The following is a 17,508-nucleotide window of genomic DNA, read 5'->3' as shown; positions in this document are numbered from 1 at the left end:
GGGAGGTGATGGCTGACACTACATGATGGGGTGATGGCTGACACTACATGATGGGGTGATGGCTGACACTACAGGATAGGACAATGTCTGACACTATATAGGGGAGGTGATGGCTGACACTACATGATGGGGTGATGGCTGACACTATATAGGGGGAGGTGATGGCTGACACTACATGATGGGGTGATGGCTGACACTACATGATGGGGTGATGGCTGACACTATATAGGGGGAGGTGATGGCTGACACTACAGGATGGGGTGATGGCTGACACTATATAGGGGGAGGTGATGTCTGACACTACATGATGGGGTGATGGCTGACACTATATAGGGGAGGTGATGGCTGACACTACATGATGGGGTGATGGCTGACACTATATAGGGGAGGTGATGTCTGACACTACATGATGGGGTGATGTCTGACACTACATGATGTGGTGATGGCTGACACTACATGATGGGGTGATGGCTGACACTACATGATGGGGTGATGGCTGACACTATATAGGGGAGGTGATGGCTGACACTACATGATGGGGTGATGGCTGAAACTATATAGGGGGAGGTGATGGCTGACACTACATGATGGGGTGATGGCTGACACTATATAGGGGGAGGTGATGGCTGACACTACATGATGGGGTGATGGCTGACACTATATAGGAGAGGCGATGGCTGACACTACAGGATAGGACAATGTCTGACACTATATAGGGGGAGGTGATGGCTGACACTACATGATGGGGTGATGGCTGACACTACATGATGGGGTGATGGCTGACACTACATGATGGGGTGATGGCTGACACTATATAGGGGAGGTGATGGCTGACACTACATGATGGGGTGATGGCTGACACTATATAGGGGGAGGTGATGGCTGACACTACATGATGGGGTGATGTCTGACACTACATGATGGGGTGATGGCTGACACTATATAGGGGAGGTGATGGCTGACACTACATGATGGGGTGATGTCTGACACTACATGATGGGGTGATGGCTGACACTATATAGGGGGAGGTGATGGCTGACACTACAGGATGGGGTGATTGGTGACACTATGTAGGGGGAGGTGATGGCTGACACTACATGATGGGGTGATGGCTGACACTATATAGGGGGAGGTGATGGCTGACACTACAGGATGGGGTGATGGTTGACACTATATAGGGGGAGGTGATGGCTGACACTACATGATGGGGTGATGGCTGACACTAAATAGGGGGAGGTGATGCCTGACACTACAGGATGGGGTGATGGCTGACACTATATAGGGGGAGGTGATGGCTGACACTACATGATGGGGTGATGGCTGACACTATATAGGGGAGGTGATGGATGACACTACATGATGGGGTGATGTCTGACACTATATAGGGGGAGGTGATGGCTGACTCTACAGGATAGGACAATGTCTGACACTATATAGGGGAGGTGATGCCCGACACTACAGGATAGGACAATGTCTGACACTATTTCTAAGGGGAGGTGATGGCTGACACTACAGGATAGGACAATGTCTGACACTATTTCTAAGTGGAGGTGATGCCCAACACTACATGATGGGGTGATGGCTAAAACTATATAGGGGGAGGTGATGGCTGACACTATATAGGGGGATGTGATGGCTGACACTACAGGATGGGGTGATGGCTGATACTACAGGATGGGGTGATGGCTGACACTACATGATGGGATGATGGCTGACACTATATAGGGGGAGGTGATGGCTGACACTACATGATGGGGTGATGGCTGACAATATATAGGGGAGGTGATGGCTGACACTACATGATGGGGTGATGGCTGACACTATATAGGGGAGGTAATGGATGACACTACAGGATGGGGTGATGGCTGACACTATAGAGGGGGAGGTGATGGCTGACACTACATGATGGGGTGATGGCTGACACTATATAGGGGAGGTAATGGATGACACTACATGATGGGGTGATGGCTGACACTATATAGGGGGAGGTGATGGCTGACACTACATGATGGGGTAATGGCTGACACTACATGATGGGGTGATGGCTGACACTATATAGGGGAGGTGATGGCTGACACTACATGATTCGGTGATGGCTGACACTACATGATGGGGTGATGGCTGACACTACATGATGGGGTGATGGCTGACACTACATGATGGGGTGATGGCTGACACTATATAGGGGAGGTGATGGCTGACACTACATGATGGGGTGATGGCTGACACTATATAGGGGAGGTGATGGCTGACACTACATGATGGGGTGATGGCTGACACTATATAGGGGAGGTGATGGCTGACACTACAGGATAGGACAATGTCTGACACTATATAGGGGGAGGTGATGGCTGACACTACATGATGGGGTGATGGCTGACACTAAATGATGGGGTGATGGCTGACACTACATGATGGGGTGATGGCTGACACTATATAGGGGAGGTGATGGCTGTCACTACATGATGGGGTGATGGCTGACACTATATAGGGGGAGGTGATGGCTGACACTACATGATGGGGTGATGGCTGACACTACATGATTCGGTGATGGCTGACACTACATGATGGGGTGATGGCTGACACTACATGATGGGGTGATGGCTGACACTACATGATGGGGTGATGGCTGACACTATATAGGGGAGGTGATGGCTGACACTACATGATGGGGTGATGGCTGACACTATATAGGGGAGGTGATGGCTGACACTACATGATGGGGTGATGGCTGACACTATATAAGGGAGGTGATGGCTGACACTACAGGATAGGACAATGTCTGACACTATATAGGGGGAGGTGATGGCTGACACTACATGATGGGGTGATGGCTGACACTAAATGATGGGGTGATGGCTGACACTACATGATGGGGTGATGGCTGACACTATATAGGGGAGGTGATGGCTGTCACTACATGATGGGGTGATGGCTGACACTATATAGGGGGAGGTGATGGCTGACACTACATGATGGGGTGATGGCTGACACTACATGATGGGGTGATGGCTGACACTATATAGGGGAGGTGATGGCTGACACTACATGATGGGGTGATGGCTGACACTATATAGGGGAGGTGATGGCTGACACTATATAGGGGAGGTGATGGCTGACACTACATGATGGGGTGATGGCTGACACTATATAGGGGAGGTGATGGCTGACACTACATGATGGGGTGATGGCTGACACTATATAGGGGAGGTGATGGCTGACACTATATAGGGGAGGTGATGGCTGACACTACATGATGGGGTGATGGCTGACACTATATAGGGGGAGGTGATGGCTGACACTATATAGGGGGAGGTGATGGCTGACACTACATAATGGGGTGATGGCTGACACTATATAGGGGGAGGTGATGTCTGACACTTTATAGGGGGAGGTGATGGCTGACACTATATAGGGGAGATGATGGCTGACACTATATAGGGGGAGGTGATGGCTGACACTATATAGGGGGAGGTGATGCTGACACTACAGGATGGGGTGATGGCTGACACTACATGATGGGGTGATGGCTGACACTATATAGGGGAGGTGATGGCTGACACTACATGATGGGGGGATGGCTGACACTATATAGGGGAGGTGATGGCTGACACTACATGATGGGGTGATGGCTGACACTACATGATGGGGTGATGGCTGACACTATATAGGGGAGGTGATGGCTGACACTACATGATGGGGTGATGGCTGACACTATATAGGGGGAGGTGATGGCTGACACTACAGGATGGGGTGATGGCTGACAGTATATAGGGGGAGGTGATGGCTGACACTATATAGGGGAGGTGATGGCTGACACTATATAGGGGAGGTGATGGCTGACACTACAGGATAGGACAATGTCTGACACTATTTCTAAGGGGAGGTGATGCCCAACACTACATGATGGGGTGATGGCTAAAACTATATAGGGGGAGGTGATGGCTGACACTATATAGGGGGAGGTGATGGCTGACACTACAGGATGGGGTGATGGCTGATACTACAGGATGGGATGATGGCTGACACTATATAGGGGGAGGTGATGGCTGACACTACATGATGGGGTGATGGCTGACACTTTATAGGGGAGGTGATGGCTGACACTACATGATGGGGTGATGGCTGACACTATATAGTGGGAGGTGATGGCTGACTCTACAGGATAGGACAATGTCTGACACTATATAGGGGAGGTGATGCCCGACACTACAGGATAGGACAATGTCTGACACTATTTCTAAGGAGAGGTGATGGCTGACACTACAGGATAGGACAATGTCTGACACTATTTCTAAGGGGAGGTGATGCCCAACACTACATGATGGGGTGATGGCTAAAACTATATAGGGGGAGGTGATGGCTGACACTATATAGGGGGAGGTGATGGCTGACACTACAGGATGGGGTGATGGCTGATACTACAGGATGGGGTGATGGCTGACACTACATGATGGGATGATGGCTGACACTATATAGGGGGAGGTGATGGCTGACACTACATGATGGGGTGATGGCTGACACTATATAGGGGAGGTGATGGCTGGCACTACATGATGGGGTGATGGCTGACACTATATAGGGGAGGTAATGGATGACACTACAGGATGGGGTGATGGCTGACACTATATAGGGGGAGGTGATGGCTGACACTACATGATGGGGTGATGGCTGACACTACATGATGGGGTGATGGCTGACACTATATAGGGGAGGTGATGGCTGACACTACATGATGGGGTGATGGCTGACACTATATAGGGGGAGGTGATGGCTGACACTACAGGATGGGGTGATGGCTGACACTATATAGGGGAGGTGATGGCTGACACTACATGATGGGGTGATGGCTGACCCTATATAGGGGAGGTGATGGCTGACACTACATGATGGGGTGATGTCTGACACTACATGATGCGGTGATGGCTGACACTACATGATGGGGTGATGGCTGACACTACATGATGGAGTGATGGCTGACACTATATAGGGGAGGTGATGGCTGACACTACATGATGGGGTGATGGCTGACACTATATAGGGGAGGTGATGGCTGACACTACATGATGGGGTGATGGCTGACACTATATAGGGGAGGTGATGGCTGACACTACAGGATAGGACAATGTCTGACACTATATAGGGGGAGGTGATGGCTGACACTACATGATGGGGTGATGGCTGACACTAAATGATGGGGTGATGGCTGACACTACATGATGGGGTGATGGCTGACACTATATAGGGGAGGTGATGGCTGACACTACATGATGGGGTGATGGCTGACACTATATAGGGGGAGGTGATGGCTGACACTACATGATGGGGTGATGGCTGACACTACATGATGGGGTGATGGCTGACACTATATAGGGGAGGTGATGGCTGACACTACATGATGGGGTGATGGCTGACACTATATAGGGGAGGTGATGGCTGACACTATATAGGGGAGGTGATGGCTGACACTACATGATGGGGTGATGGCTGACACTATATAGGGGAGGTGATGGCTGACACTACATGATGGGGTGATGGCTGACACTATATAGGGGAGGTGATGGCTGACACTATATAGGGGAGGTGATGGCTGACACTACATGATGGGGTGATGGCTGACACTATATAGGGGGAGGTGATGGCTGACACTATATAGGGGGAGGTGATGGCTGACACTACATAATGGGGTGATGGCTGACACTATATAGGGGGAGGTGATGTCTGACACTTTATAGGGGGAGGTGATGGCTGACACTATATAGGGGAGATGATGGCTGACACTATATAGGGGGAGGTGATGGCTGACACTATATAGGGGGAGGTGATGCTGACACTACAGGATGGGGTGATGGCTGACACTACATGATGGGGTGATGGCTGACACTATATAGGGGAGGTGATGGCTGACACTACATGATGGGGTGATGGCTGACACTATATAGGGGAGGTGATGGCTGACACTACATGATGGGGTGATGGCTGACACTACATGATGGGGTGATGGCTGACACTATATAGGGGAGGTGATGGCTGACACTACATGATGGGGTGATGGCTGACACTATATAGGGGGAGGTGATGGCTGACACTACAGGATGGGGTGATGGCTGACAGTATATAGGGGAGGTGATGGCTGACACTATATAGGGGAGGTGATGGCTGACACTATATAGGGGAGGTGATGGCTGACACTACAGGATAGGACAATGTCTGACACTATTTCTAAGGGGAGGTGATGCCCAACACTACATGATGGGGTGATGGCTAAAACTATATAGGGGGAGGTGATGGCTGACACTATATAGGGGGAGGTGATGGCTGACACTACAGGATGGGGTGATGGCTGATACTACAGGATGGGGTGATTGCTGACACTACATGATGGGATGATGGCTGACACTATATAGGGGGAGGTGATGGCTGACACTACATGATGGGGTGATGGCTGACACTATATAGGGGAGGTGATGGCTGACACTACATGATGGGGTGATGGCTGACACTATATAGGGGAGGTAATGGATGACACTACAGGATGGGGTGATGGCTGACACTATATAGGGGAGGTGATGGCTGACACTACATGATGGGGTGATGGCTGACACTACATGATGGGGTGATGGCTGACACTATATAGGGGAGGTGATGGCTGACACTACATGATGGGGTGATGGCTGACACTATATAGGGGGAGGTGATGGCTGACACTACAGGATGGGGTGATGGCTGACACTATATAGGGGAGGTGATGGCTGACACTACATGATGGGGTGATGGCTGACCCTATATAGGGGAGGTGATGGCTGACACTACATGATGGGGTGATGTCTGACACTACATGATGCGGTGATGGCTGACACTACATGATGGGGTGATGGCTGACACTACATGATGGGGTGATGGCTGCCACTATATAGGGGAGGTGATGGCTGACACTACATGATGGGGTGATGGCTGACACTATATAGGGGGAGGTGATGGCTGACACTACATGATGGGGTGATGGCTGACACTATATAGGGGAGGTGATGGCTGACACTACAGGATAGGACAATGTCTGACACTATATAGGGGGAGGTGATGGCTGACACTACATGATGGGGTGATGGCTGACACTAAATGATGGGGTGATGGCTGACACTACATGATGGGGTGATGGCTGACACTATATAGGGGAGGTGATGGCTGACACTACATGATGGGGTGATGGCTGACACTATATAGGGGGAGGTGATGGCTGACACTACATGATGGGGTGATGGCTGACACTACATGATGGGGTGATGGCTGACACTATATAGGGGAGGTGATGGCTGACACTACATGATGGGGTGATGGCTGACACTATATAGGGGAGGTGATGGCTGACACTACATGATGGGGTGATGGCTGACACTATATAGGGGAGGTGATGGCTGACACTATATAGGGGAGGTGATGGCTGACACTACATGATGGGGTGATGGCTGACACTATATAGGGGGAGGTGATGGCTGACACTATATAGGGGGAGGTGATGGCTGACACTACATAATGGGGTGATGGCTGACACTATATAGGGGGAGGTGATGGCTGACACTTTATAGGGGGAGGTGATGGCTGACACTATATAGGGGAGATGATGGCTGACACTATATAGGGGGAGGTGATGGCTGACACTATATAGGGGGAGGTGATGCTGACACTACAGGATGGGGTGATGGCTGACACTACATGATGGGGTGATGGCTGACACTATATAGGGGAGGTGATGGCTGACACTACATGATGGGGTGATGGCTGACACTATATAGGGGAGGTGATGGCTGACACTACATGATGGGGTGATGGCTGACACTACATGATGGGGTGATGGCTGACACTATATAGGGGAGGTGATGGCTGACACTACATGATGGGGTGATGGCTGACACTATATAGGGGGAGGTGATGGCTGACACTACAGGATGGGGTGATGGCTGACACTATATAGGGGGAGGTGATGGCTGACACTATATAGGGGAGGTGATGACTGACACTATATAGGGGAGGTGATGGCTGACACTACATGATGGGGTGATGGCTGACACTACATGATGGGGTGATGGCTGACACTATATAGGGGAGGTGATGGCTGACACTATATAGGGGAGGTGATGGCTGTCACTATATAGGGGAGGTGATGGCTGACACTACATGATGGGGTGATTGCTGACACTATATAGGGGAGGTGATGGCTGACACTATATAGGGGAGGTGATGGCTGACACTATATAGGGGAGGTGATGGCTGACACTACATGATGGGGTGATGGCTGACACTATATAGGGGAGGTGATGGCTGACACTATATAGGGGGAGGTGATGGCTGACACTACATGATGGGGTGATGGCTGACACTATATAGGGGGAGGTGATGGCTGACACTACATGATGGGGTGATGGCTGACACTATATAGGGGGAGGTGATGGCTGACACTACATGATGGGGTGATGGCTGACACTACATGATGGGGTGATGGCTGACACTATATAGGGGAGGTGATGGCTGACACTACATGATGGGGTGATGGCTGACACTATATAGGGGGAGGTGATGGCTGACACTACATGATGGGGTGATGGCTGACACTACATGATGGGGTGATGGCTGACACTATATAGGGGAGGTGATGGCTGACACTACATGATGGGGTGATGGCTGACACTATATAGGGGAGGTGATGGCTGACACTATATAGGGGAGGTGATGGCTGACACTACATGATGGGGTGATGGCTGACACTATATAGGGGAGGTGATGGCTGACACTACATGATGGGGTGATGGCTGACACTATATAGGGGAGGTGATGGCTGACACTATATAGGGGAGGTGATGGCTGACACTACATGATGGGGTGATGGCTGACACTATATAGGGGGAGGTGATGGCTGACACTATATAGGGGGAGGTGATGGCTGACACTACATAATGGGGTGATGGCTGACACTATATAGGGGGAGGTGATGGCTGACACTTTATAGGGGGAGGTGATGGCTGACACTATATAGGGGAGATGATGGCTGACACTATATAGGGGGAGGTGATGGCTGACACTATATAGGGGGAGGTGATGCTGACACTACAGGATGGGGTGATGGCTGACACTACATGATGGGGTGATGGCTGACACTATATAGGGGAGGTGATGGCTGACACTACATGATGGGGTGATGGCTGACACTATATAGGGGAGGTGATGGCTGACACTACATGATGGGGTGATGGCTGACACTACATGATGGGGTGATGGCTGACACTATATAGGGGAGGTGATGGCTGACACTACATGATGGGGTGATGTCTGACACTATATAGGGGGAGGTGATGGCTGACACTACAGGATGGGGTGATGGCTGACAGTATATAGGGGAGGTGATGGCTGACACTATATAGGGGAGGTGATGGCTGACACTATATAGGGGAGGTGATGGCTGACACTACAGGATAGGACAATGTCTGACACTATTTCTAAGGGGAGGTGATGCCCAACACTACATGATGGGGTGATGGCTAAAACTATATAGGGGGAGGTGATGGCTGACACTATATAGGGGGAGGTGATGGCTGACACTACAGGATGGGTTGATGGCTGATACTACAGGATGGGGTGATGGCTGACACTACATGATGGGATGATGGCTGACACTATATAGGGGGAGGTGATGGCTGACACTACATGATGGGGTGATGGCTGACACTATATAGGGGAGGTGATGGCTGACACTACATGATGGGGTGATGGCTGACACTATATAGGGGAGGTAATGGATGACACTACATGATGGGGTGATGGCTGACACTATATAGGGGGAGGTGATGGCTGACACTACATGATGGGGTGATGGCTGACACTACATGATGGGGTGATGGCTGACACTATATAGGGGAGGTGATGGCTGACACTACATGATGGGGTGATGGCTGACACTATATAGGGGGAGGTGATGGCTGACACTACAGGATGGGGTGATGGCTGACACTATATAGGGGGAGGTGATGGCTGACACTACATGATGGGGTGATGGCTGACACTATATAGGGGAGGTGATGGCTGACACTACATGATGGGGTGATGGCTGACCCTATATAGGGGAGGTGATGGCTGACACTACATGATGCGGTGATGGCTGACACTACATGATGGGGTGATGGCTGACACTACATGATGGGGTGATGGCTGCCACTATATAGGGGAGGTGATGGCTGACACTACATGATGGGGTGATGGCTGACACTATATAGGGGGAGGTGATGGCTGACACTACATGATGGGGTGATGGCTGACACTATATAGGGGAGGTGGTGGCTGACACTACAGGATAGGACAATGTCTGACACTATATAGGGGGAGGTGATGGCTGACACTACATGATGGGGTGATGTCTGACACTACATGATGGGGTGATGGCTGACACTACAGGATAGGACAATGTCTGACACTATATAGGGGAGGTGATGGCTGACACTACATGATGGGGTGATGGCTGACACTATATAGGGGGAGGTGATGGCTGACACTACAGGATGGGGTGATGGTTGACACTATATAGGGGGAGGTGATGGCTGACACTACATGATGGGGTGATGGCTGACACTATGTAGGGGAGGTGATGGCTGACACTACATGATGGGGTGATGGCTGACACTACATGATGGGGTGATGGCTGACACTATATAGGGGAGGTGATGGCTGACACTATATAGGGGAGGTGATGGCTGACACTATATAGGGGAGGTGATGGCTGACACTACATGATGGGGTGATGGCTGACACTATATAGGGGAGGTGATGGCTGACACTATATAGGGGAGGTGATGGCTGACACTATATAGGTGAGGTGATGGCTGACACTACATGATGGGGTGATGGCTGACACTATATAGGGGAGGTGATGGCTGACACTATATAGGGGGAGGTGATGGCTGACACTACATGATGGGGTGATGGCTGACACTATATAGGGGGAGGTGATGGCTGACACTACATGATGGGGTGATGGCTGACACTATATAGGGGGAGGTGATGGCTGACACTACATGATGGGGTGATGGCTGACACTACATGATGGGGTGATGGCTGACACTATATAGGGGGAGGTGATGGCTGACACTACAGGATGGGGTGATGGCTGACAGTATATAGGGGGAGGTGATGGCTGACACTATATAGGGGAGGTGATGGCTGACACTATATAGGGGAGGTGATGGCTGACACTACAGGATAGGACAATGTCTGACACTATTTCTAAGGGGAGGTGATGCCCAACACTACATGATGGGGTGATGGCTAAACCTATATAGGGGGAGGTGATGGCTGACACTATATAGGGGGAGGTGATGGCTGACACTACAGGATGGGGTGATGGCTGATACTACAGGATGGGGTGATGGCTGACACTACATGATGGGATGATGGCTGACACTATATAGGGGGAGGTGATGGCTGACACTACATGATGGGGTGATGGCTGACACTATATAGGGGAGGTGATGGCTGACACTACATGATGGGGTGATGGCTGACACTATATAGGGGAGGTAATGGATGACACTACAGGATGGGGTGATGGCTGACACTATATAGGGGGAGGTGATGTCTGACACTACATGATGGGGTGATGGCTGACACTACATGATGGGGTGATGGCTGACACTATATAGGGGAGGTGATGGCTGACACTACATGATGGGGTGATGGCTGACACTATATAGGGGGAGGTGATGGCTGACACTACAGGATGGGGTGATGGCTGACACTATATAGGGGGAGGTGATGGCTGACACTACATGATGGGGTGATGGCTGACACTATATAGGGGAGGTGATGGCTGACACTACATGATGGGGTGATGGCTGACCCTATATAGGGGAGGTGATGGCTGACACTACATGATGGGGTGATGTCTGACACTACATGATGGGGTGATGTCTGACACTACATGATGCGGTGATGGCTGACACTACATGATGGGGTGATGGCTGACACTACATGATGGGGTGATGGCTGCCACTATATAGGGGAGGTGATGGCTGACACTACGTGATGGGGTGATGGCTGACACTATATAGGGGGAGGTGATGGCTGACACTACATGATGGGGTGATGGCTGACACTATATAGGGGAGGTGATGGCTGACACTACAGGATAGGACAATGTCTGATACTATATAGGGGGAGGTGATGGCTGACACTACATGATGGGGTGATGGCTGACACTACATGATGGGGTGATGGCTGACACTACAGGATAGGACAATGTCTGACACTATATAGGGGAGGTGATGGCTGACACTACATGATGGGGTGATGGCTGACACTATATAGGGGGAGGTGATGGCTGACACTACAGGATGGGGTGATGGTTGACACTATATAGGGGGAGGTGATGGCTGACACTACATGATGGGGTGATGGCTGACACTATATAGGGGAGGTGATGGCTGACACTACATGATGGGGTGATGGCTGACACTACATGATGGGGTGATGGCTGACACTATATAGGGGAGGTGATGGCTGACACTATATAGGGGAGGTGATGGCTGACACTATATAGGGGAGGTGATGGCTGACACTACATGATGGGGTGATGGCTGACACTGTATAGGGGAGGTGATGGCTGACACTATATAGGGGAGGTGATGGCTGACACTATATAGGGGAGGTGATGTCTGACACTACATGATGGGGTGATGGCTGACACTATATAGGGGAGGTGATGGCTGACACTATATAGGGGGAGGTGATGGCTGACACTACATGATGGGGTGATGGCTGACACTATATAGGGGGAGGTGATGGCTGACACTACATGATGGGGTGATGGCTGACACTATATAGGGGGAGGTGATGGCTGACACTACATGATGGGGTGATGGCTGACACTATATAGGGGGAGGTGATGGCTGACACTACATGATGGGGTGATGGCTGACACTACGATGGGGTGATGGCTGACACTATATAGGGGGAGGTGATGGCTGACGCTGTTTATAGGGAAAGGAGGTGGCTTGGAGGTCGGAGGTATTAACTGCGGCAATAAAAAACATACTGCTGTTTTTTCCCGAGTGGCCAAAAGCATCTGCCTCCCATTAAAATCAATGAGGGGCGATTTCAGCAGTTTTTTGGCGCTTATTCCAACGCAGTTTCCGCATCAAAATCGGCACCAAAATCTGCCTCGAGGCACTGGATGTGTGAACTGACCCCTAATATGGGGAACAGGTGATGGCTACATCGGTTTCTAGCAGGCTGCCAGTGTTAGTAGCTTCGGTTGTCATGGTTTCCTGCCACTGTTTATAGGAGGGACTCTTCCTGGCAGCATATAGGAAGAACATGAGGGAGCTGTGGCTGGAGCTGTTTCCCGGCCGGCCTTGTATATAACATCCGGTAACGTCGCCTCCTGCTGATATAACGACCCGTATTATCAGGAGTAACTAACGGTGCAAGAGCCGCGCATGCGCAGTGCGCGGTGGACGCGCATTGAGGCGGGGTCGCGCACGCAGCTGCTCCCTCCTTCCCTGGACCCATGGTCCCGATTTATTAAACAAAGGCGGAGTGCAGGTCAGTGATGGCTCCTCATCCCTGTCAGAGGTGCAGGCTGCCGGGACACAGGTAAGCACGTCATGGCTGTGCTCATGGATAACATCATGTCCTCCTGTATAATGCAGGGCTGGGAGATTTCTAGTTGTACATTTAATTAGGACAAATAAAGTTGTAGTATTCAAATTTGGTTGCCAGGGTTTGCAAACTGCCGATCAATGAGATTAACCTGGACGATTATTTCTCTGTCCGGGATAAATTTGATTTTTTTGGGAAGAATTTCCGTAAGAAATAAGGGCGATCTTGTGCGACTGCGGGTATTGTTTATGTAGCCGGGTCATATAAAAGACGTACGTGCGGCGTGACCTCCGAGCCGTGTCAGTGTGAGGGGGGAGCTGGCGGGTCAGGGTGCAAAAGTGCCTCTTGGACCCCCAACTTCTTTTCATGGCCGACAGCCCGGAGCTCTCAGCTGCATCAGGGGTCTCCTAAGTGACCCATCAATGTAGCACCAGCAGCGTTACTAAAGGCTTAGATACGGGGCCCGGCAGACCGTATCACACCTGGTAGGCTTAGATACGGGGCCCGGCAGACAGTATCACACCTGGTAGGCTTAGATACGGGGCCTGGCTGACAGTATCACACCCGACAGGCTTGGATACGGGGCCCAGCAGACAGTATCACACCCGACAGGCTTAGATACGGGCCAGGCTGACAGTATCACACCCGGTAGGCTTAGATACGGGGCCCGGCAGACAATATCACACCCGGTAGGCTTAGATATAGGGTCCATATATGGACTGTGACGTCAGATGGGCTGTTGTCCCCGGGTGCTCTGTGAGGGTGTCAGGGCTTTTCAGGCGGCGTATAACCCTGTAAGCATATACGATGGCATACGCTGCAGCCCGCCATCGGAGGCGTATGTTGGGAGTCCTCCTGGTGTATACGTCCGGTGGGCGGCAATTAACACGATCGCTATACTGTGACCGGAGCCATCTGCTTCCAACACGAGCATCCCGTTCCCGGAGGCAGCTGATCGGGACGGGGTCCGGGTGTCAGACCCCCACCGATCACATACTGCAGATAGGTCATCAGTATGAAAAATCGCCCCCTGCCCGGACTACCCCTTTAATGGCCGCCAGCGGAGTTGTCCGGTGGATGATGGAGGCTTCCCCAGCTGCACCGTTGTCTCTGCTCCACAATGTATTAATATAAGAATGTTTCGTGTTTCCTGCAGTATCTACGACATGGAGCGGCCGCCATTCACACTGGACGTCAAGAATCTGGACCACATTTCTGGAAGGATCATAAACCTTACAATGGAGATTATCCGCCTCCTGACTGGAGAGGTGAGGGGTCAACATTATCTTCACCGCTCCATCTCTAGTGGTCGTGTTCCTGCAGATTCCATAGAAGTTGTCCTAGTATCTGCGGATAAACCTTTTTCCGTAAGGCTACACACACACACGACCGCTGTAAACAACAGATCCGCAAAATACGGACAGCGCGCAGATGGCCGTGGTTTTCACGTCACCGTGCACGTGAATGGGTGATAGCAAGCCACAAACAGGACTAGGACCTGCTCTGAGTTTTACGGCACGGTCCCCACACGGATCCGTGAAACCCACAGTCGTCTGCATGGGGCCATATTAATTAATGGGTCAGTGTTTTTTGTCCGTTAAAAAAACGGGATAGCGAACTGACGAAAACAACTGTCGAGTGGCTGCCGCCTAAGAGGCGCGTTCCGGCTGATCATCTTTGTGTGACTCTCCGCGTGAATAAACCCTCAACATGATATCCGAGAAAGCCGATTGATCCGTTCTCATTGATACGTGAGTTTTTGTCTTCGTAAGTAGGAATACACCGTGGTCAGGAAATCTAGCGACCCCTTCAGTAACGTGGCCGACATCCTGGACCCTCCACCTCCTGATCATCAGCGGGACCACGACAAGAAGATCCTAGAACTGACATACACAATCATTCAGCTGCTGACTGGAGAGGTGAGTTCTGCCTGGCCATGGTACGTCTTCCGTTGTTTCTTTATAACCGGATCTCTCCTTTTGTTGATCCAGAAAAATATATTTTATTAAAGAGACATTAAAGTGTTCTGTGTGCGGAAGATGAACTCCTGGTGAAAATGAGATCCGTACAGGAAGACTTTATAGGTGTTGTCCATGGTCTACTCACAGGACAGGTTGTCCGTATATGATCGGTGGGAGTCCGACACCAAGACTCTCCACCAATCAGCTGTGCTCCTGGGTACTGGAAGTTAGGCCTCATGCACACGACCGTGCCCGTAATCACGGTACATTATTACGGGCACAGGTGGCCGCGGACAGTCACCCGCTGTGCTCCCATTATAAAGTATTGGAGCACGATCCGTAAAATCAAAAAATAGGACCGCTTTCTGCAGCTCGTAAATATACGGGAAGGTGTCCGTGGACAATAGAAATTAATGGATCTGCGCTTTGATCCTCAATCACGGATCAATATTACGGTCGTGTGCATGGGGCCTAATGCAGTAGTCGGTGCTGGAAGTGGATGGCACCGGTCACAGTATAGGAGCAGAGCTGCAGTAACCCAGCACAGCTGCTATACAGTGCTCGGAGCGTTCCGCTTCCGGCGCACCTACCCCTGAAAAACATCCGGTGCCGGAGGCAGCAGTAACAGCTGATCGGTTCAAGGTCCGGGTGTCGATCATATACTGATGAATTATCCTGTAGATAGGTCTTCGGTATGAAAAACCGCCCCGTGCCTGGACAACCCTTTTAAACGGGAGGTGGTTAAAGGAAAGGTGTTACGGAAAAAAAATTTGATATCAATTTGAATTTAGTGTTTTATTATAAAATCTTTTATTTATGTGTGTGTTTGTTTTTTACTTTTTTCTAACTTTTACTTCACTTTGGGGGCTGCCATTTTGTTTTTCATCTGGGTATGTGTCGATTAACAACACATACAGAGATGGAATACGGCAGCTACAGTGCATAGGAGTCAATGAACGGGAGCCGTCCCATTGACTTTGCACTATGGCTCTGTACTGCGCAGACGCAGGTCAGAGTCACACAGAGCAGAGCAGCTGTTTGCAGGGAGAGAGCGGGCGCCATCTTGAAGACCAGCTGCACTGCAGGTAAGATGTGTGTCTCTGCATGTCCCACTCTCTACCTCACAGACCCCCGCTCTCGTGACCCCCGACGGGCCCCCCCCCTCCCTCCCTTGTGTGAAGGACACACAATGAAACTGTACTGGGAAAGCCCTGAACGGTAAATCCCTCTAGTTGTGCTGAGACTGTTTGGGGATGTGACTAATAAACCTCTCACTCAGCACAATTAGAGAGATTTATCGTTCAGGGGTCTGGGAAAGCTGGGTGACCACCATTACCCCTCCCACTGGAGTGTGAGAGGTTCATTAGTCACATCCCTAAACACTCCAGTATGAGGGGTAATGGTGGTCACCCAGCTTTCCCAGACGCAGATATAACCAGGAAAGGGCTGGACGGACGGGCTGAGGGTGCACAGGGTTTTTGGTGACCCCCCTCTGTCATGTGATCGGACCTAGGTTACCGGTTCATCAGACGGGGTTCATGTGACTATAACTCTGTCCATAACAAGAGACAGTGCACTCAGGACAAGCCCTGACCTCATGCCGTAGTTGTGGTTCTGTCTGCGGTGATGGCGGTGGGTGGCTCTGACACCCGCCTCCCCCGTCGGGTCATCTCAGGACAGAAGGGGTGTCCGGATTGGAGACACTGCGCCGCACCTGTCCTCAGGTTGTGTCTGGTATTGCAGTTCACTTCCATTGAAGTGAATAGGACAGAGCTGTAATACCACACACGACCTGAGGACAGGTGCGGCACCATGTTTTCCTGGACGACCCCTTTAAGACTTTTCCCGTGTGTGTGGCAGAGCGGAGTGTGCACGGGCGCCGCTGATACTTCATAGCCGCTTATCA

At 51.0% G+C, this 17,508-nt stretch overlaps 1 protein-coding gene across 1 annotated transcript in view; it reads left to right on the top strand.

Moving 5' to 3' along the window:
- Positions 1-17,508, top strand: part of LOC142663079 (uncharacterized) — a 50,711-nt gene that overhangs the window by 25,992 nt on the left and 7,211 nt on the right. Inside the window, exons 6-7 of the mRNA XM_075841380.1 lie at positions 14,798-14,909; positions 15,417-15,560. Of these exons, the coding sequence (XP_075697495.1) occupies positions 14,798-14,909; positions 15,417-15,560 (256 nt within the window). The remainder of the gene's footprint in view (positions 1-14,797; positions 14,910-15,416; positions 15,561-17,508) is intronic.

The sequence above is a fragment of the Rhinoderma darwinii genome, chromosome 11, assembly GCF_050947455.1.
Source record: "Rhinoderma darwinii isolate aRhiDar2 chromosome 11, aRhiDar2.hap1, whole genome shotgun sequence".
In the NCBI taxonomy this organism is placed as follows: domain Eukaryota; kingdom Metazoa; phylum Chordata; class Amphibia; order Anura; family Rhinodermatidae; genus Rhinoderma; species Rhinoderma darwinii.
The sequence above is the reverse complement of the archived record's forward strand: the minus strand, read 5'-3'. Positions and strand labels throughout refer to the sequence as shown.